Source organism: Arachis ipaensis, chromosome B3 (genome assembly GCF_059453495.1).
Source record: "Arachis ipaensis isolate K30076 ecotype BB chromosome B3, ASM5945349v1, whole genome shotgun sequence".
Classification (NCBI taxonomy): Eukaryota; Viridiplantae; Streptophyta; class Magnoliopsida; order Fabales; family Fabaceae; genus Arachis; species Arachis ipaensis.
This window is the reverse complement of record NC_142438.1, coordinates 147,735,822-147,756,550: the sequence shown is the minus strand read 5'-3', so window position 1 is coordinate 147,756,550 and position 20,729 is coordinate 147,735,822. Positions and strand designations below refer to the sequence as shown.

The 20,729-nt window shown below is 32.3% G+C and overlaps 2 protein-coding genes across 5 annotated transcripts; one reads left to right on the top strand and one right to left on the bottom strand.

Annotated features, from left to right (window-relative positions):
• Positions 1–7,166: 7,166 nt before the first annotated feature.
• On the top strand, positions 7,167–8,209 carry LOC107631944 (uncharacterized). The gene has a single exon (XM_016335544.3). It carries the CDS (start codon positions 7,391–7,393, stop codon positions 7,844–7,846), a length of 456 nt encoding a protein of 151 aa, XP_016191030.1. The 5' UTR covers positions 7,167–7,390; the 3' UTR covers positions 7,847–8,209.
• Positions 8,210–11,318: 3,109 nt separating this feature from the next.
• On the bottom strand, positions 11,319–17,636 carry LOC107631945 (calcium-dependent protein kinase 26). Of its 4 annotated transcripts, none has more exons than XM_016335545.3 (9): positions 17,328–17,636; positions 16,327–17,186; positions 15,842–15,985; positions 15,582–15,734; positions 14,793–14,908; positions 14,161–14,328; positions 13,820–14,044; positions 13,158–13,289; positions 11,319–11,756 (listed from the first exon to the last, which is right to left on the bottom strand). In XM_016335545.3, the coding sequence occupies exons 2-8, from the start codon at positions 17,081–17,083 to the stop codon at positions 13,173–13,175; spliced, it is 1,680 nt and encodes a 559-aa protein (XP_016191031.1). In that variant the 5' UTR covers positions 17,084–17,186; positions 17,328–17,636; the 3' UTR covers positions 11,319–11,756; positions 13,158–13,172. The 4 variants fall into 4 exon arrangements, with proteins under 4 accessions (XP_016191031.1, XP_088364395.1, XP_088364396.1 ...); XM_088508269.1 differs by having other exon boundaries at positions 17,385–17,607; XM_088508270.1 differs by having other exon boundaries at positions 11,319–12,306; positions 17,328–17,583.
• Positions 17,637–20,729: the final 3,093 nt, after the last annotated feature.

Below are 20,729 nucleotides of genomic sequence, written 5' to 3'. Positions count from 1 at the left end.
TTTTGTAACATTTTATTTCTAAAATACCCTCCTTCAAAATTTCATATTTCAATTCTATCCTTCATCTCCAATCCCACCCCACCTCTCACTCTACCAACATAATTAGTGCCGCATAGATCATATTCAATAACAACAATCTCATAACAACATATGGAATTTCATACCAACAACAACAATAATACTAAAAATAACAATATCATAACTTCAACAATCTCATAACACAAGAAGATTTTAAAATGAATAGAAAAGAGAATAATGGAGATGACATGAAACTGAAACTAAGGTGGCACGACGAACTCGAAAATGGCAGTACGACTTGAACAGAGGCGACACGGCTTGTGTCCCCACTTTTTGAAAGTACGAAAGAACTGAAATTTTGTGTTTTGTGTTTGAAATTTTAGTTCCAAATCACCATATAATATTGAGTCTCAATCCCTCAAGTCTCTCAGGTAGCGTTTGGTGAAGAGACATAGACAGAAAGATTGAGACTGAAAGACAGAGATTAAGAGACAGAGATTGAAATAAATCTCAATATTCTGTTTGGTGCAAAGTGGGAGACAGAAATTGAAACAAGAATGAAACTCTAATTTAATTTGTATAAAGGGTAAAATTGGAATTAATTAATTGAAATGAGGATATTTTAGGTATAAAATGTTATTAAAGTTTCAGTCTCCATCTCTAAAATTTTTAGTCCCCTGTGTCCCTACTTTTTGGAGGTACTGAAATTTTAGGGACAGAGACAGAAATTTTAGTACCAGTCTCTGAACCAACAAACAAGATATTGAGTCTCAGTCTCCCAGTCTCTGTCTCAATACCTCAAAATAAACGCTACCTCAGTGTCTCCATGTCAGTCCTCCAGTCTCAATCACAGTCTTAGTTACCAAACGCTATCTTAGTTTTAGGGATGGCAAAACTCTTCGAAATATGGGGATCTCCGCAGGGACCGCTCTAAATAGGAACCCAAAGACAAAAAAAAAATCTGCAAAAATAGAGATGGGGTTAAATTTTTCTGAAGCGGGCATGGGAATTCACAGCAAAGATCCCCATAATCCCCAAATTACTAAATTTGTTTAAATATCCTTAATAATTTATTTTTAATATATATTTTTTAGTAATTTCACGTAATAATATATATATATATATATATTGAAAAACCTAATCTTCTCTCCATAACTATGGTATGTTATTTTATATTTTTTGGACTTGTAATTTTGGACAATACTTTATTTTTTTGTTGTAATAATATTTTGTGGTTTTTTTAACTTTTATTTTTTATTAAAATTTTTATATAAATTATTAATATAAAAAGATGAAAAATGGGATCCTCAGAGGGAATGGAGATAGGGTACTATTCACCCACAGCGAAAATCGAAGCAAGAATGGGAAGCAAATCTATGGGCGGAGACGGGGAGCAGGGAGGCATACCCGCCCCCGCCCTACCCCGTTGTCATCCCTACTTAGTTTAGTAATTCAACAACATACTTTTACCCCATACTTTTAAACAAACGCTACCTTAGTTTAATAATTCAACAACATATTATTATCTCATATTTTTAAACATTGATAACTAACTAACGGTTAAAAATAATAAATTTTGGTTATCTTCTAATAAATTAAAAAAATAATAAATTAAAAGATTAATTTTAAAAGTATTGAAATGTGTAATTTTTAAAATTAATTTATGTTTAGTAAAATTAAAATGCATAATATAATTTTATATATTAATAAATATTTATAGTTATTTATATTTTTATATTTATTATAATTTTTTAATTTTAAAAATTATTTTACTAAATATAATTATTATTGCTTTGGATTTATTGAAATTTATTTTTAAATTGATTTATTAATATAGGTGTTATAATTTATAAAAATTGTCTTTTCAAAAGCCAACTTTAATATAATTATTTTAAAAAGAATAAATTTTACCAAATTGATCCAAAAAAAATTTCATTACTTAAGAAAAACACACACATATCATTCAAAATTATAGTGTTATATAGCGGGATTTTTTTATTTAAACTCATTAACTCAGTAATTTTAATGTGTGTAAAAATTAGAAAACATTAAATTTTTATATATTTTTAGTCAATTTTGTAGAGTAATTTTATACCGTTGAAATTAGTTTTTGGATTATTGAAAGATTATAGTTTTTAAATTTTTATAGATAAAAAATAGTTTTTTTTAGGATAAATTTACATAGTTAAATAAACACAAGCCAATATTACCCAAATACATCAAATAAAAAATATATATGAGTTTGTTTTTATTCTATATAAATCATTATAGGGTCATTAGGGGGTAGCGGTTTATTAACCAAAAAAATTAACTAGTTAACCGTGATATGATTTCTCGAGGTTTATGCACAAAACCTAATCCTTAAACTGCTCTTATGATAATTTTTTGTCAGGAATAAATAGTACAAAATGAGTAAGGCACTCGCTAACCAGCTCGCCATCAGTAGACAACCTCAACTAATACGTCATGTCTTGTAGCATAATTATGTATTCTCCAAATGGCATATGCAAAGTGTGCGTTTTAGGAAAATGGATCCTCTCCATATCTTTTAACACTTGAGAGAATAAAGTGTGATCTCTCTCACCTTTAATTCTATAAGTGGGATAAAAAATAAATAGGAAAGAGAGAGCAATGAAGGGTGAGATTAAACACTGGACACCATCCAGTTTTTTTCCATTGGAGAGTATTCACTCCCGCATTTTAGGGCGCTGTTCATACCCTGACTTAAGACACAAGCCAGGCCCAACCAAGTTAAAAGGCCCAATCTAAAATATTGGCTTTCACCGTTTGTCCGACCTCCTCCAAGAGGTCGGGTTCGACGTAAGCAAGCAACTAATACCTATCCAAACGAGTAATAATCGCCTCCTAAATTCTCTCACTCACTTCTAGAAGAGGGATCTCAACAAATCCTAAGATAGAGGGACGGTTATCCACCATCAGAAGTGGAACTACTTCAACAGTGTTTATTGGCTCATCTCCTATAAATACCCTGACACACTCAGGTACATCTAAGTTCCAATACACTTAAATCTGCTTAACCCTTTGCTGACTTAGACATCGGAGTGTCTTGCAGGTACCCCCACCTATTCAAACGTATTCATATAACTTAGACGGCGGCTTCCGGACGCAAACAAGTCGGAGACCACCATCCTTCAGAATTTGGGCCTTTCCTTCAAGCCCAATCATCCGGTTTCAGGTAACCCATAGAACAAGCGCCACCTCTCAATGAATGTACTGACCAACAGCTCATCCAACCTGAACCTGATTGTTCATCCTCACCAGGTAGTACAACCCGACAGACTCCAAATATGAGATAATCCAGTCATGTAGAAGTATATTATGTTGCCTCCTAACATTATATATGCACCTAGTCAACTGCATCACAAAATAAAAAGTTGACATTAATCATATTTTAATGAAAATTCTAATAACATTAATCAACTAATAAATTTAAATTTTTTTTAAGTTGGTAAATACCATTTAATCTTCAGTAAAATATCCAAATGCAATATCAATAAGCTCACTATTCAACTTCAAATTGTATGAATCAAACTAATAGACAATAAAACTTGCATGTCTAACAAACAATAACATACTACCATCAATTGTACAATCAAATCTACTTCTAATCAATAATAGCACTACTTCTCTTTAAATCTAACAATGAACAAGTTTTTACGTTAACCTCTTCATTGATATTTTCCACAACATAGATAATGCCGTCTAATCAATAGACACGATCTTCTTCTTTATGACCTCACTCGTGTTTTTTTTTTTTTTTGGACTTGGTGAGAACCTGGCAATCCGACCACACCGAAGAGGAACCAAACCTAATACCCACCCAAATCCGCTCTCCCTAAAAGAAATTATGTCTCCCTATTAGCTTCGATCATTTTTAAATTGTGCCCCCGTACAACTATGCTCAATTCCATTCAATTTTCAATATGTGCTTCCCGCATCAACTACGCTCACTCCCCAAATTCTTTCACTCTCTCTCTATAGCTGATTCTGAAATGGTACCAATGGTGAATCATTGCTACTTTGGCTACTCACTCGTGTTTGATTCTTGATGTTTTCTAAAAAATTTTCAAATTCAAACTTTGAAAATGGCCCAAATGAATAGTTTGTGGCCAACTATGACGATTTATATAGCATCTTTCAAGTAATTCACTACAATCCGTCGTAGTTTCTTCACGGTTATTTTTTTTCCATAAACCGCAATTGATGCTTGTGGATTTTGGCCCTAGTTTTCTTCATGATCCGCGATATCATGTAGCGGTTTTTGTCTTTAGTGTTTTGTTCGTAAACCGCTATATTTTGTAGCAATTTATTATTTGTTTCGTTCTTCACATAAACCACGATACACATAAACCATGATAGCCTATATTTATTTATGTGTATTTTCAAAAAATTTTACGCCCTGTAATGGTTTATATAGAATACAAATAAAACTTGAATATAACTATTCTCCATTTATTGTATTTGAGTAATGTTACGTGGGTAACCAGAAGTTAGTAGGTTGGGCTTGTGAAACTGGCCCACACGTTGAGTGGAGGTAGTCTCCGACTAGACTTGCATCTGGGAGCTATCGTCCGAGTTGTGTATGTGAAAGAATGGGGGTGGTACCTGCAAAGACACTCCGATGTCTAAGTTAGCAAATGATTTTAGCAGGTTTTAGAGAGTATTGGAACTTAGAGATCCAATCGCGTATGACCACTCATCCATCTCAACATCTTCATCTCTGTCACACTCAGCTTATGTTCGTGCTCTCCTTTAGCCGCCCAACACTCCGTACCATAAAGCATAGCCGATCTTATAATGGTGCGATAGAATTTACCTTTAAGTTTTAAAGGCACTTTTTTGTCACATATAAAATCAGATACACTCTGCCATTTTGACCAACCTGCTTGGATCCTATGATTTACATCATGTTCAATCTCTCCATTATCCTGTATGATGCACCCAAGATACTTAAAATTTTTAACTTTTCGTAAGATGTTTTCTCCAATCTTCACCTCTATATTAGGGTTTTCCCTTCTTAAACTGAACTTACATTCTATATATTCCGTCTTGCTACGGCTTATGCGTAGACCATACACTTCTAGAGCTTCTCTCCATAACTCCAACTTCTTATTTAGGTCTTCCCTTGACTCTCCCATAAGGACGATATCATCGGCAAAAAGCATGCACCATGGTACAGGCTCTTAGATGTGCTCTGTGAGTACTTCCAAGACTAATGTGAAAAGGTATGGACTTAAGGATGATCCCTGGTGTAATCCTATACCAATAGGAAATTCCTCTGTCACACTACCTTGAGTCTTCACACTAGTTGTGGCCCTATCATACATGTCTTTAATTTCACGAATATATGCAATCCTTACTCTCCTCTTTTCTAAAACCTTATATAAGACCTCCCTTAGTACTCTATCATACGCTTTTTCCAAATCAATAAACACCATATGTAGATCCCTTTTATTACTACGATACCTTTCCATCATCCTTCTTAATAGGTATATCGTTTCAGTGGTAGACCTGCCTGACATAAATCTAAATTGGTTTTTTGTTACTTGTGTCTCTTTTCTCAACCTCCGTTCTATCACCCTTTCCCATAATTTCATGGTATGACAACCAAAAATGTACTAACCAGCAATAATAAGAATTATAATAAATTAGATCAAATAGTCAGCAACAACAACCAAGAATATACTAACTAACCAGCAACAATAAGAATTACAATAAATTAAATAAAAAAAAACAGCAACAACAACCAAGAATGTACTAACCAGCAACAACGAGAATTACAACAAATTTTATTGAACAACAAATTAGATCAAAGAATCAGCAACAACAACCAATAATGTACTAACCAGCAACAACATGCAGCCACAAATTTTACTGAACAATAAATTTTACTGTGACCATCAATAGAACCATCAACAATCACAAATTTGACTGCAAAAAGTGGAGAATGTACTAACCTCCGAAGAAGACATTGTTGAGTTGCAGGAGAAAGCTTCCACTTCTGAAGTTCTGCTATTGCTTGGCGAGGATAGTCTGTTGCGACAGAGACTTGGCGACGGAAAGGACTTCCCGGACTTGGTGACTGCGACGTCCACGACGGAAAAGACTGTTGCGGTTGGGCCTCGCGACGAAGAACGATGCAGGGGAACCGCTTCTTGGATTGTGTGAGAATTGAGAAGGAGGCGGCGAATGAGGGAGGTGCTGCGGATGAAGGAGGGTCGGACTGTCGGAGGGAGGCGGCGAGGCGATATGGATGGAGGAGCCAAGCAGGGGAACAGAAAATGGAGAATTCAGAAGCAAAAAATGAGGGGTTAGGGTTAGGGTTAGGGGAGGCACTGAGAGCGACGCTGAGTGATGTGGGGCTGGGGGGTTGGGGATTTTTGTTGTTAGGCTAAATGTTAAAATGGTTAAAGCATTGAAATGTATGCATATTTTTGGTTTGGTTTCTATCGAGCCAATCGAAAATCGAACTGAACCGATTGGTTTTATCGGAAAAAAAAAAACAAAAAGACCCTAACTTTTTTTTCAAGTCCATTGTTATAATTTTCAGTTTGGTTTTACAGTAATTTTCGATTCAGTTCGATAACTTACACCCCTAAATAAAAGGTCATTGGCTCATTGTAAATCTAAAACCTATCATAGTATGATTTGTATAGTACATCAATAACCATATGTCAGCGTTTTAATCTTTCGGGTACTGATTTGTTCATTACCTCTTTAAAAATACAAAAACAAATAAATAACAAAAATTATATTACATCACTTTTTGTGAATATTTTTTTTACAATATTTATCTTATCTCACTTATTAATTATTTTTAAAAACAAAAGAAGAACGTTTCCTTTACCGGGGAGTGCTAGGGGGATAATGAAAATTTTGAACAATATAAACAACTACCAATTAAATGAAAATACACTACATCCTAATTTAATGTTATTAATTAAATTTACTCTTTTAACCCTATTAATTCACATTATTTGCCCATTGTTAAAAAATCTTGTTTGTTACCTATACTTTTCCTTACCAAAATTGTAATTGTAAATATAACATTTCGCATAAACCAAACCAAAGCAACTAACGAAGAGAGGGGGAGACGGGCGTAAACGTCATTGACCCCACAAACAGAATAAAACAGGCTGTGATGGAGCTGTGAAGGTTACATTTCACCGCTCAAGAGTTGTTATGTATGTTTAATGATTTATTTTCTCCTTGCCACATGATATCCTAGCTAGCTGCTTTGTGCTTTCTCATTAGAGGAATCTGGTTCAATTCAGCGGAATAGGCGTAGGTGGTGGTGGTGGGGGTGGCTTCAGCATTACGTAGTAGAGAGGCACACATACAGAGAGAGATCATGAGCTTCAAAGCGTCGCTTCCAGTGTCGCAGACAAAGTGTAAACTCTTCCATGAAGGATCAGGATCAATTCGCAGACGCCTCTCATCCATGTCACTGAGGATCCAACCCAGCGGCCCAGCTGTTGCATCGTCTTGGTCACTCCCCAGATCCAAGTCGCTCTTGTCGGTGGGTGACTATGCAGGCACCTCCATCAGGAAATGGTGGGAGTGGGGATGGGCTTGGATCCTATCCAGGAAGCCCGTCTTCGCCAGAGATCTTGAGATGAACAAGCAAGAAACCCAGATCCTTGGCTCCCACGATAGGGGCACTTGGAGGCACGTTCTCTATAAGCTCCGCTCTGAGATCCGAAGGCTCGTCGCTTCTGTTTCTGATCCCGTAGGCCTTCCTCAATCTGACAGGTCCCATCATCGTCATTCTGTTGCAACTGCAAGCCCCACAACTCAATCTTCGTAGTTACCTTTATCTTCCATCCGCAACCGGAATCACTCCTGCCTGGTCCACATATACCTATAACCATATATGCCTTCTATCCTTCCAATAAATTAGTCTTTGAAGATCCCTCCATAATTCGAATTACTTTTTGTTTGCCTAGCTTGTGCGATTCCTTTATTTCCTATTCTTCTTGCTGTATGTTATTAATTCTTCTTTCTTTTATCATTCGCTTCATCTATGTATAATAATTCTCTGTTTCTTCATTCTTGTCCGGCCAATATCTGGCTCACACAAAGCTCTGTACCAGATTATATGCATTATATTTATCTGTTGTATAATGGAGTTGTTGAACAAAACTGCAGTTACAGGATTTTTCATTGCAAACTCGTTTCTATCATTCAACCTTAGCTTGCCGGTTTGGTTTCGTCTTTCTCTCCTTTTTCTTTTCTTTTTGGTGTAACCTAGCTAGTTGTTATCTAGTTCTAAAAATATTACTGGCTGGAAAGGGTAAAGGGTTTAGACTTTAGATTAATGGTTTTCTATTTCCGTTTCCCCTAAATATGGGACCGCGTTTCCGATGATTGAAGTCCACCCACGTCCTCTCATGTCTTTTAATTTATTTGTTTACTTTATCGTTTCTGTCGGCGCCTAGAATCCAACAGTTTGAAGTTCTGTACAAATGCATTTCTGTAAATGTCAAATGATAATTAAATTTCTTTTAATCATACATTGATGAGGATATGGATAAATTACATAACCGTGGATACAATTGTATATTGAACAAAAAAATAAACAAAAAGAAAGTACTTATTTCTTGTAAACAATAACTTTATAACAACAACAACTTAGCAATATGATTCAACATTATATTGTTGAGGAGAATATAACTTTAACTTATTCTTTTTAAAAGCAAGTGTTATTAATTATAAAAAAGAAAACAATGATATAGTAAGAATTTAAGAACATATACGTATAAAGTTCATAGTTAAAATGATTTTTGAAAGATCACTTATACATATTAATTTGATTATCAAAATATCAAACATTTTAAATTAGTTTTGGAAAACTATAGATAAACGTTAAAAAGATAATAATTTAAAGTTATATTATTTAACTTAACGTCTATAATTATATATATAACATTTATAATTACAATTTTATTAAATATAATATTATACATATATTTCAGTAATAAATAATAAATATAAACAAAAATAAAAATGATAAATTATAACTATTTTTTACTCTAAACTTTGACCTTCAAATATTTCCAAAAATATAATTTTGAGTTAAATTACTTTTTTTTTTGTTTGTTGCATGATAACATATGACGCGTCCAATAAAATAATTAATTTGAGGCTCTTATGCAAAACTTGAACTAATATATACACGTGATTTTTAATTCGAATTAGGTTAATTCGATTTATATAGATATATGTATGAGACTTTGATATATATAACGATTTTGTTTTGAGACATTTATAAAATATTAGAGATAGTTTGGTTTAACGATGTATTTTATCCAAAAAAATAATTATAATTACACAACTTTATAAAATAAAAGTGTATCAAAATTAAATTTGATTATTAAAAACTTACAGTTATATCTCTAAAAAAAACCTATATGCCTCATTTTTCTCAATAGTGCTAATTATTCCCGCAATAAAATTTTAGGGACCTTGCCCTTCTCTCAATTAATATTTAATGATGGTAATTTAATCCCAATTAAAGTATTAAGCATGTGGTAAAATAAAAATATTTGGAAAAAAAATTGGCCTCAAGCAGTACAAAGTTAATTTATTTTGCATTGTTGAATTATCGTTTATTTTATTTTATATTTTTAACTATTACTAAAATAATTGAGTAATATTAGTTGTAATAAACATTACATACATAAAATTATAAATTTTAAGATTAAGTTAAACAAAATAATTTATGTCATTGTCTTCCGATTAGATTAAGTTTTCATAATACTCTTTGAGATTCACGATTTTAGTTTTTTAAATCCAAAATTTAATATATTGGTTCTCGAGATCCAGTTTCAAGTACCATATTAGTCCCTAGAAATTTTTTAAGGCTGAGTCAGCGAATAAAGTACTGAGTTAACTCTAACTTGTCATGATAGACACATGGTTAAACGATGTTATTTCATTTTGACGCTTAAACAAGGCAAAAACAAAGTTTTTTTGAAAAATGAAAGTAGATAAAATGATTTGCACATTATATAAACTTTTCTTCGTCTTCTCATTTTTGTCTTGTTTAAGCGCCAAAATAAAACAACATTGTTTAGTCCTCTATGTAAAGGGGCAAGTCAGAGAATATTTAACACTGCACTTGCTAATTCAGCGCTAGAAAAGGTCCAGAGATTAATATGGTGCTCGAAGTTGGATCTCAGAGACCAATATAGTGAATTTGGGGATTTAGTCCTCCCATCATAATTACAATAAAAATTTAGAGATAATAAAAAATCAGTCCAAATAACCCAATATTATTTTATTTAGTATTAATTGATTATGACATTTTTACACATATAAGCATTTTTGTAACCAAGTTAGCATAAGTTCAACAACCAAAAAAGCATGTACGTGTCACCGCTTTTCCGTCTTCACGCTTTTTTAACATAGAAAATTTTGTTGGAAAGCACAGGAACTTATTAACATAGCACATAAATTTTTGCTGCAAATATATTTTGTTGGTTGGGTGAATCAATTGTGGTCTTTCCAAATTTTCTATGTTGTTCATAAAAAATTTTTGTGTTGTGTGCTGTGCACCAAATTTTTCATACTATATGTATTTTGCAATGTTCTAAAAACCGGTTTGAATTGGTCGGTTGAACTGATCGAACTGTGAATCAGTAAGGATTTTAATTCGGTCAAAAACTATAACCGCCCTTTCTAAAAATTATTATTAGACCGCCGAACCTATCGAGAATTGCCCAGTCAAACCGAATTGAGACTGTTTTCAGATTTTTTCATCAAACATCGTCGTTTTGTTTATTAATAATAAAAAACGAAAACGGTGAACTCCTGAACCCTAATCCCCTTCCCTTTCATCAGTAGCATCTCACATACTCGCCTCCAAGCTCCTCCAGTGCTACCGCTAGGACTGGAAGTGAGTCAAATCAGCTCATAAACTAGCTCGAATTTGATTTGTTAATAGTTCGATAAGCTAAACTCGTGAACTGATAAGCCAAACTTGAACCTGAAATTAAGTTCATAAATTAAATGAGTCAAATTTAAATTTAAATAAACTCATCCCATTGCATCACAGATTTGTATTATTTCTAGTAAATTGATGTTTCTCCTCATTACTCGTTGTCTCGTTGCTTAGTCGCGTAGACCATAGTAGCATACACATTACTCCATACAAATTTTTATAAAAAATTATAAATTTTTAAGTCCAGTTTAACACCGTACAGTAGTTCGTAATATAGATTAGATGACTATTTCAAAATTACGTATGGAAAATTAACTATTATTAATAAAAGCATAAATTTAATTGTAAAACAAGCCAGCTGAGATATATTATGTGTCTACTTTCACTTCAACAGTCAACACATCCAAATAGGCTTCATAGTTCGCCCAAACCATCAACTTCACTCGTGTAAAACTCTACATCCGTAAAATCAAAACCTTTCAAATCCTTCTACTTCGACTATTAACAGAATTCCCCTACATGAAAGTACAGAAAAATAACGACTAACTTGAAACAGCTGTTACGTTGAAACTGGAGTTTACAAAGATCAAAATAACTTTTGCAATCATTCATACAGCACATAAATGCAAACAATTGAGGAGTGTTCATGGGACAGCATCTATGATCCCCCATTCTTCTTGCATGCGAGTGGATCCCTGTGCAGGATAGCAACAAATCTTTTTCTTTATAAAAGATTCATGCTCTATTTTTCTCTTTCTGGATTTTGCTGTACAACCTGTCAAAATTGCATGTAATAATAATACATGAGGCACAAGCATGGAACATGTGAGTGAAATCACAAGCAACGTCACTTTGGTACTTTGTTCATATCCATAAATTTATGGAGGGAGTTCCCAGTGTTACTATAACTAAAAACTTCCCTCTAAAATATTGAAGAATATTCACATCATCTCTCTAAAATACAAGAACCATTTAATGCATGTTCTAGTAGGAACAACTATAAGCAGTCATTCTTGACTTTTTTTTTTTATGTGATTTCCAACTATTATAAATAAAAGTACGTAGTGGTGGTTTCTCTTGGAGCTCACATCAAATGTGTACCAGAAGCATGAAAGAATTTCTATTTTCTCCTAAAACATTATCCTGTATTACTCATTTCTATCAGCAATACAAAGCTAACACTTATTTGGGCTAACTGTCAGCATACAAACTAAAGTGCGACATAGTCTCTTGTTCAAATTGCTTCTCCATCAAGACATGCTCTAATACATTGTTCTGAAGAGAAACTGATTTTGGAACTTTCCACAAGGTGCAGAACCAATTGCCTATATTTAACAAAATCGGAGGATAAGTGAGTCACACGCACCCAAAGTTTGGTCATTAAGATATAAGCCCTTTTATATACTTGTTTCTACCATATAACAAATTGCAAAAAGGTTTATTAGCAACTTGACTCATATACACCCTAAGTTTATGCCGAACTTCTGCTTGACATCACCAATTTTATGTGAACCACCTTCCAGAGACTGAACAATTATTAATGTTTCACTCTCTGGTTAAATCTGTTAAGGTTAAACCACTTAGTTTGTTAGTCTTAATCAGAAGGAGAAGGGTAGAGAGAAGGGACTCTTTTATCTTTTGTTAAGATGAATTAGGACAATCGGAGACCTTCTCTTGAATTAGGGGTTCCTACTTGTGTTCTGTTTACATCGATCTGGGAATAATATTTTGTTTTCTCAACATGCTTCTATCATCTCTGATTACCAATTCTAACACTATTTTATAAATAATTTAACCCATAATATAGTAAATTTCAAATCCTATCTTGTACCTCCCCCTGATTTTCTTTCTTTGCTGCAAATCTGAAGTTGTTATTTCCATTTATATTGATAACATCATTAACACTTATCAAGATATTTAAACACATCAATCGTAAAATGCACTCATAATGACAACAATGTATGAATATTAATTTAAAACATCAAGTGCCAAATTACCACTGAGAAATCAGAGCAATGGGATGTAGCAAACAATGAGGGGAACTATGTTATCCATCTAAGGCATTGATTCACAAATACAGAAGTTTGTTGATTATTAAAAGACATATGAAGAAGTATATAAAGGAAGGCATATAAGCTTGGAGACTAAGTTCTGCTTTAATCAAAGCCAAAAGTACCTGCACCGATGAGAATCAGACACCTGGTGCATCTCTCATGCTTAAATTCAGGCTGTTGCGCATAGTCCTCCTTCCAATTCCAGCATTGCCTTGCATCATGGCAGCAAATTCACCATAATCAATCCTTCCATCCTAAAAAGTGAAAAGGAGGGCGGGCAGACAAAGCCATTAAATATTGCCCCAAAAGAGAGTGAAGCAACTTAAAAATTAAATAATTAGATGCAAAAAAGAATCATGCTTGCCAAATCCACAGAATTCAGGTATGATACTTCAAATGTATTAAACGCATGAAAGAAGTAATGAATCAACTACTTTTGCAAGTGTAAGAAATTGAAATGTAATATTTATTTAATTACCAAAAAATTTTTAGATGTAATATAATACAAACTTGTATTGCTTCATCAAAACTTAGGAATCTAAACTAAAATATTGTATTAAGACTTCAGATAACATTCTTCTTTTTGATATACTAAATTCTCATATGAAAGTCCAGAAATGTAGCATAAAAAGATATTTGTATTGATTATAACAAGCAAGCATCTTTACTCCGCAGAACATCCAAAATAGATTTCAAAAATAAAAAACAAGGATTGGTCAAGAATGAAGAGTAAAAAGCCAACGATTCCCTAAGCCAGTATATACTACAAGTCAAAATGACTTACATTATCTTGATCAACTTCCCTAATAATATCTTCAAGAAAAACATCAGTCATGTTATGTTCTATACAAGCTTGTTGAAGTTCGTCAACTGTAATATAGCCACTCCCATCCTTGTCAAAATATCGAAATGCTGCAATGAGATGTTCCTCGCGCTCTAGCTTGTTGAGATGAATTGTTGCAGCGATAAACTCTCCATAATCTATAGTCCCACTATTGTCCACATCAGCCTGAAATAACAAATGTTTCAGCTGGATGGAACACAATGTGAACAAAAGGGAGAAAATAAAGAAGGGGGTAGGTACACAAAATACAGAGGGATAATTTTCATAGAACTATGCCCTACCGCCTCCATAAGATCACGTATTTCTGTATCCTTAAGGGTTGACCCATATCTTCTTAGACCAGCTTTAAGCTCATCAAAAGTAATTGCACCACTGTTATCAGTATCCATAGCTTGAAACATCTCTCTCAAACCAGCAATCTCCTCTTCGGACAAACTTTCAGCAATTACCTATGAAGACAGCATAACAAGCAATTGTAACAGTTTATCCAAAATACTTATCTTCTGATAAAAAAATGTATTCAGTTGCGCCAAAAATTCTAGTTCCTTTTGGATTTTGCTCATTAATCATTACTTCATTAGTGACGCAGCATGTAATGCTCAAAGACAACTTTGTATCTCAGAACCAAGATATAAAAACTGAAAGAGGAGTATTTAAAATGATAAGTGAAATTATGTAGCTTTAATAAAACAAAATGATAACAGATGAAAGACCATAGAAAAAGAAGAGTGAGTAGAGAAGTATAACGTGAGGTTCATTATTGAAGAAGTGCATAAAATTTTTGTTGACTACATGAGCGAAGAACCAAAATTACATTATATACCAGAATGTGCTTTTCTATCTACTTCACAAGGAAATACAAGCATACATTCATAACTAAGCAAATACTCAAGCATCCATTAGCTTCACTTACCCGCAAAGCCATCTTCTTTAGTTTGTTCATTGCAGAGAACTGTTTAAGGCGGGAAAGAACAGCAGGGTCCAATGCTCTGTCAGGGGCAACTCCATTTTCACATATCCATGGATGACCTAAACAAGTAACATTAACATCATCTCATCTACATGTTATATCAAATCATCTATTATCTATTACATTAAGGGGATTGGGAGGTTTCAAATCCAATTTTTCTTTTTCAAAAATGTCCTTCGCTTTATCTTCTCCATAATAATGTTTTTACGATTCAAATCTATTTATATCTACAAAATCTAACCAGATATCTATTTTTTATAATAACTTTTTAAACTTAAATATCATATATTTTATTCTAAAAGTATTAAAAAGCAAATCAACAGCCAGTTTTAATCATGTAGATAAGTGCATGGAAACAATAAAAGCCATTATATTCTCATTATTTGCAAATTTATTCCTCTCCTTTGTTTTATATACCTGACAAAAATATTAGGCTCGTGTAAAATTGAAGTTTGGTTTCAAAGAAACAAAAAACTTCCAAGTATCAAATATTTTAAAAAGGTGTAGTTCTTCATAGGTAACTCTAAAATAACACAAATAAGGTTTGGAAACAATTTTGGAAGTATGAATAATGGGGAAAAACCAATTTTTTGTGCTTAGCCTCCACTTTATCTACTAAGAAATAACACTCACCGAGCATCTACTAAAAAGAAACAATATCTATTGTATGCGTATCATGGTGAACCTTGTCTATAATTTATAGTACTTTAGCAGAACAATACGTGAACATACATAACACTTCATGAGCTGTCAACCGTTCTGAAGGCCGAGAACACAGCATCTTTCTAATCAGATCTTTAGCACTATCAGAAATTAAAGGCCATGGATCAGAGTCGAAATCTATATGCCCCTTCAAAACAGCATCAAATATACCCTGCTGGGTTTCTGAATTCCAAAAGAAGAAACTCAGTGGTGTCACAGATCATAAACTGAGGGAGAGGAGATAAAAAATAAAATAAACAAAGGTGTCACCACTCAGAAGCACCAAATACCTGCCCAAAACGGCGGCACTCCACTAAGTAGTATGTATAGAATGACGCCCGCTGTCCACACATCTGCTTCGGGGCCATAATGCTTGAGGAGAACCTCAGGAGCAACATAGTACGGACTGCCAACCACGTCAGTGAATACTTGACCTGAGGCATTAAGATTGAAGGGTATGTTATGTTATGGTGTTCCCCAGTCAGTAACCTACTAATAATTATGAGCAAGGTAAGTTGGAGAAAAGAGTAAATAACAAATTGGTATTTAAATACATCAGGGCACACTTGAGGATAGTCAGCACTCAGCAGCATGAAAAGAAACAAGCATTTATGATATATTAAATGTGCCTGCCTAAGGTACAAATCTTTGCAATAAAACAAAAGTAATGTTGCAAAAAGATAAGTAGAAACATAAGAAGGATACATAAAGATGGAAAAACGTTTCAGTATGATGATATTATAAAGTGAAAGGCACAGAAAGGACTGGTTGTTACCTGGTTTGAAGAAAACAGAGAGGCCAAAGTCAATTGCTTTAAGAGAGAAATCATCATCCTTATTAACCAACAAGAAGTTTTCAGGCTTAAGATCTCTATGCATAACCCCGAGGGAATGGCAAGTCTCAACAACTCCAACAATGATTTTGGTCAACTCAGCAGCCTTCCTCTCGGTGTAGTGGCCCCTTTGGATGATGCGATCAAACAACTCACCCCCAGAACAAAGCTCCATGACAATATGGACGTAGAGAGGATCCTCATAAGCACCCTTGATGGTGACGATGTTCTTGTGACCAGCTAAATGGTGCATTATTTGAATTTCTCTCCTAACGTCTTCCACGTCCTCCTTGGAAATCAACTTCCTCTTGGAGATGGATTTACATGCGTATTCGATGTTGGTGGAATTCTCGGTGCATAAATAAGTGGTGCCAAATTGGCCCTGACCCAGTTTGCGGCCAAGAGTGTAGAGATCACGAATGTTGTGAGTCTTATGACCCAGGACATAATAAGCTTGGTTGTCGGGGCCTCTGCGCATGATGGTGTCCTTCTTGAAGGGTAGATTTCTCTTGTTGTTGTTGATGTTGATGTTGTTGTTGTTGTTGCTGTTGTTGTTGTTGTCTGCTGAATTGGGATTCTGCTTGGGGAGGTGCTCTGAGTCGGAGGGGTCAGAAGGATTGCTGCGCCTGGAGGGGTCTTCGGGCTGGCTGAAGCCCTGAAAATATTTTCCTCTCAAAGATCCACGGCATGTGTTGCCCATCAAACAATACGATTCTGTATTACGCCCGTTTCCTCATCCAACAATCTCTCATCAGTTTCTCTTATGCGCTAAGCTGCTGTGCTCACGAGTCACGATCAAAATCCTAATAATCACAATCACAACCATACGAATCAGAGATCAATTCATTTTCAAACACGTAGCTGGATTTTTAGATAAATAAATAAAGGAAAAACTACGGCAGCAGTAGCAACATCAACAACAAACAGAATCCAAATAACCGTACCAGAACAGGCAGAAGGTGAGGATGGAAAAGGAAAGAGGACGAATGGATAATATTAACCTCTCATGCTTTGTTTTCCATTCAATTCAATTCATTTCTCTCCTGCAGCTCCGACAGATCTTCGGAAAATAAGTTTTTCTTTTTCTCTTTTTATATTTGGGTTATTTGTTAATTTTAGGATGGATATGGTATTTGACTATTTGTATATTTGTAGCGGTTCCTGCCGAGAAACATCGGAGGTGGTCAGTGCTGACCAGCTGCGTCTACTGTAGAATTTTCAATTAAATATCACGCGTCTTTCTTTTTCTGCTTAAAAGAAAAATTTGTCCCCGTCTTTATTTTTTTTAAATAAATGTTGAAATTTATAATTTTTAGGTAGAATACTTTTATTTTTAATAAATTTTTATTATTATAAAAATTTAGATAATTTTTCTTCTGAGATAGATTAATTCTTTCGTTCTTTTTAACAAAATTTTTAATATATACGTTGAAAAATAAGTTCCTAATAAATTAAAAAAATAGAAACTAATATTTTTCATCCAATAATCAGTTAATAATTTTCTCTTTTTTTTATAATCACAACTCAAATCTTTAATCTCTGTTTACTTATCATTTTGTTAGCTAATTATTGTCTAAAATAACTATTTTCCTAACAAAATCATAAATTTATTATAAAATATTTAATTAAAAAAGAGAAAGTATGGAGAGTCAATAGAATATTATTATAAGATACACTAGTTTTTTTTTATGTTCGGACTAATGTATCTTAATTTTTTAAAATTTCTAAAATAACAAAAATTTATTCAGACCAAGTGTCTAGTTTGTATTTTTTTAATATTAATTTGGTTATATCACTTTTTTTTCAAATAAATTTAAAGTTTATTTAAGAAACAAATTAAATGATATTAAATATTAAAATATTTTTTATTTTTGGGAGTGAAAAAAAAAGGTGAACCTCACCCAGTTATGATCAAAATTATGTTAATCTAATTTTGATTAATTTTTAAAATTTGTGATGTATTTATATTAGTTTTTAAAGACAACAACTTATTAAAAAAAATGCAATGTGTACACAAATTGTTGTATTATATATTTAATAAAATAATTAATGATAAAAATTTATTTTTTACAATCAAATAAATATCAAAGAAAAATCAAATTTTTTTATAATAGTTAAATAAAATTTATTCATAAATATTAATATGTTTTCAAATGATAATTTAGTTTTTAGAAATTATTTGATTTTTTATTTAAAGACATAATACTACTAAATACTAACATGTTATTTTTTGTTTAAATAATAATTATTAAAAAAATTAACTTACTTGTGTTTTACTCCTTACTCGGAAAAATGTGAAATCATAACAACATTATTCGAGTTGTATTTATCGTTTTACTTTTCTAATAATGGAAATGGCATTCTTTTGAATGTTTTAAAGTTTAACTTTTAACCATGGTTGTCCTAATTAAGAAAAAATATCAAAATTTTAAAATTGAACATATATTCCAAATAGCAATAGCCTTCAATTTTATACAGTTAGCCATGTGATATATACCGTCATGTATAACAGTATTATGTCATGTATAACAGTATTAAGTTATTTCACTATCTTATTCTCACACATTTTTATCCTAAAATATTGAAATCCTTATAAACTATAAGTATATTATATTCCACTGGCTCATGGCAATTAGTATATTATAAGCTTAATTATGTTATTGTTTTTACAATTCTATTAACGTTTTAATTAAATATTTATAATTTGAAAATAGGTTTAATAATGTAAAATATTTTACAAAGTCGTATAATTACATCCATTCTTTTAGATAATTATTTACGCAATTAATATGAAAAATAGTTACTAATGTATCGTTACATAATTGAATATACGTGTAAAACTATTTTACACTAATAATATATTAAAATTAACAAATGAGCTATAGCTCAAATGGTATAATCTCCCCATACTTATCTAAGAAGTCACAGATTCGAATCTCTTTATTTTTGGTAAAAAAAAAATAGTATATTAAAATTAAAATATGTTTTCTTTAATATTATATAGTTGTCCTAAATTGAACTCGATTATATATATGTCTCTTGTAAATCATTTCTATCTATAATGATTTAACAATAGGTGTGCACACTATAGCTTAAAAAAAAAAAACATAAATCATTCTAACCCAAAATAATTTAAGATAACCGATGCTTATATAAATTGTTCTAAGGCACACTCCTGCATAAATAATAAAAACTACAAATAACACAAAAAAAAAAAAATTATTATAAGCACTTTTATAAATTTAAAAGATTTTTACTATGTTTATACAAGTTACATCAAGTACAAGTAAAATAATGAGTACAACTAAAAATTTTATAATCATTATAATTGAGCTTGATAAAATTTCAAAATTTTTATTATATGTATTTGTTTAATTATTATAAACACTTTGCAAAATTTAAAATTTTTTATTATATAAATAAAATAACATGATTTAATTAACATAGTTTTTAACTCTCATCTCTAAATCCTAAACTATTTAATAACAAATATAGGCATATAAATAACATATTATATTTTTATAAAGTTTAAAACATTTATTTTGCATATGGGAACTAAAAAATTTAGATATAAAAATGAGATACGTGATATATTTTAACATTGTAATTTTTAGTATTTTATAAAATTATAAAAGATACACAAATAGGACCCTCCGATTTGTGTTAAAAAAATAAAAAATTTTGAGGTACACAAATTGGAGGGTCTAATTTCTGTTTAACACAAATGAGATGATGTCTCCGTCCGATTTATATACCTCTATAAATCAGATAGTCCGATTTTTATACTCTAATTAAACGATTCCAACAATTTTTAAAAAAATACCATTACCACTCCAATATCAAAAACAAAAAATTGGTAATTTGTTCTCCTATATAAAGATTTAAAGTTGGGTCCTATGAAAATCTTTTCAAGTTTAGCTGCTCATAATTTTACAGTAAATAAGTCAAAAAAAAAAATATTAGAAAAAGAACACAAATGAGGATTATTACGTACTGTTGAGATTGATGATATGAAAGTGTTAGTCGAAAAATATTTTCGACTAGAATAAGCCAATTCGAGATATTGAAGGGATATTAGGGTGAGAACAAAGGTCAGAATAATGCACGTACATGTATTTATTAGAAGTTATTTTACATAGACTCGGCTTAGCCATTTTTGGGAATCGAATAGGAGGTTGAAAGGGAAATCGGACGGTTACACTAAAAGGAGAAGTTGAAGACTTTCACCATGTGAGGAAATTATGGGTAAAATTTATTAGCAAACGAGCGGGAACGGTTATCTGGAAGTGTGCATACAAGACAACATCATGAAATTAATGATCGGTTATAGGAATAGATTATAAATA

Coding starts and splice junctions, on each gene's coding strand:
- LOC107631945 (XM_016335545.3), bottom strand. CDS start 17,083: ATGGGCAACACATGCCGTGGATCTTTGAGAGGAAAATATTTTCAGGGC. Junction 14,909..15,581: donor GACAGCTCATGAAGTGTTAT/GTATGTTCACGT, acceptor TTACTTGTTTAG/GTCATCCATGGATATGTGAA. Junction 14,329..14,792: donor TAAAGAAGATGGCTTTGCGG/GTAAGTGAAGCT, acceptor CTGTCTTCATAG/GTAATTGCTGAAAGTTTGTC.
- LOC107631944 (XM_016335544.3), top strand. CDS start 7,391: ATGAGCTTCAAAGCGTCGCTTCCAGTGTCGCAGACAAAGTGTAAACTC.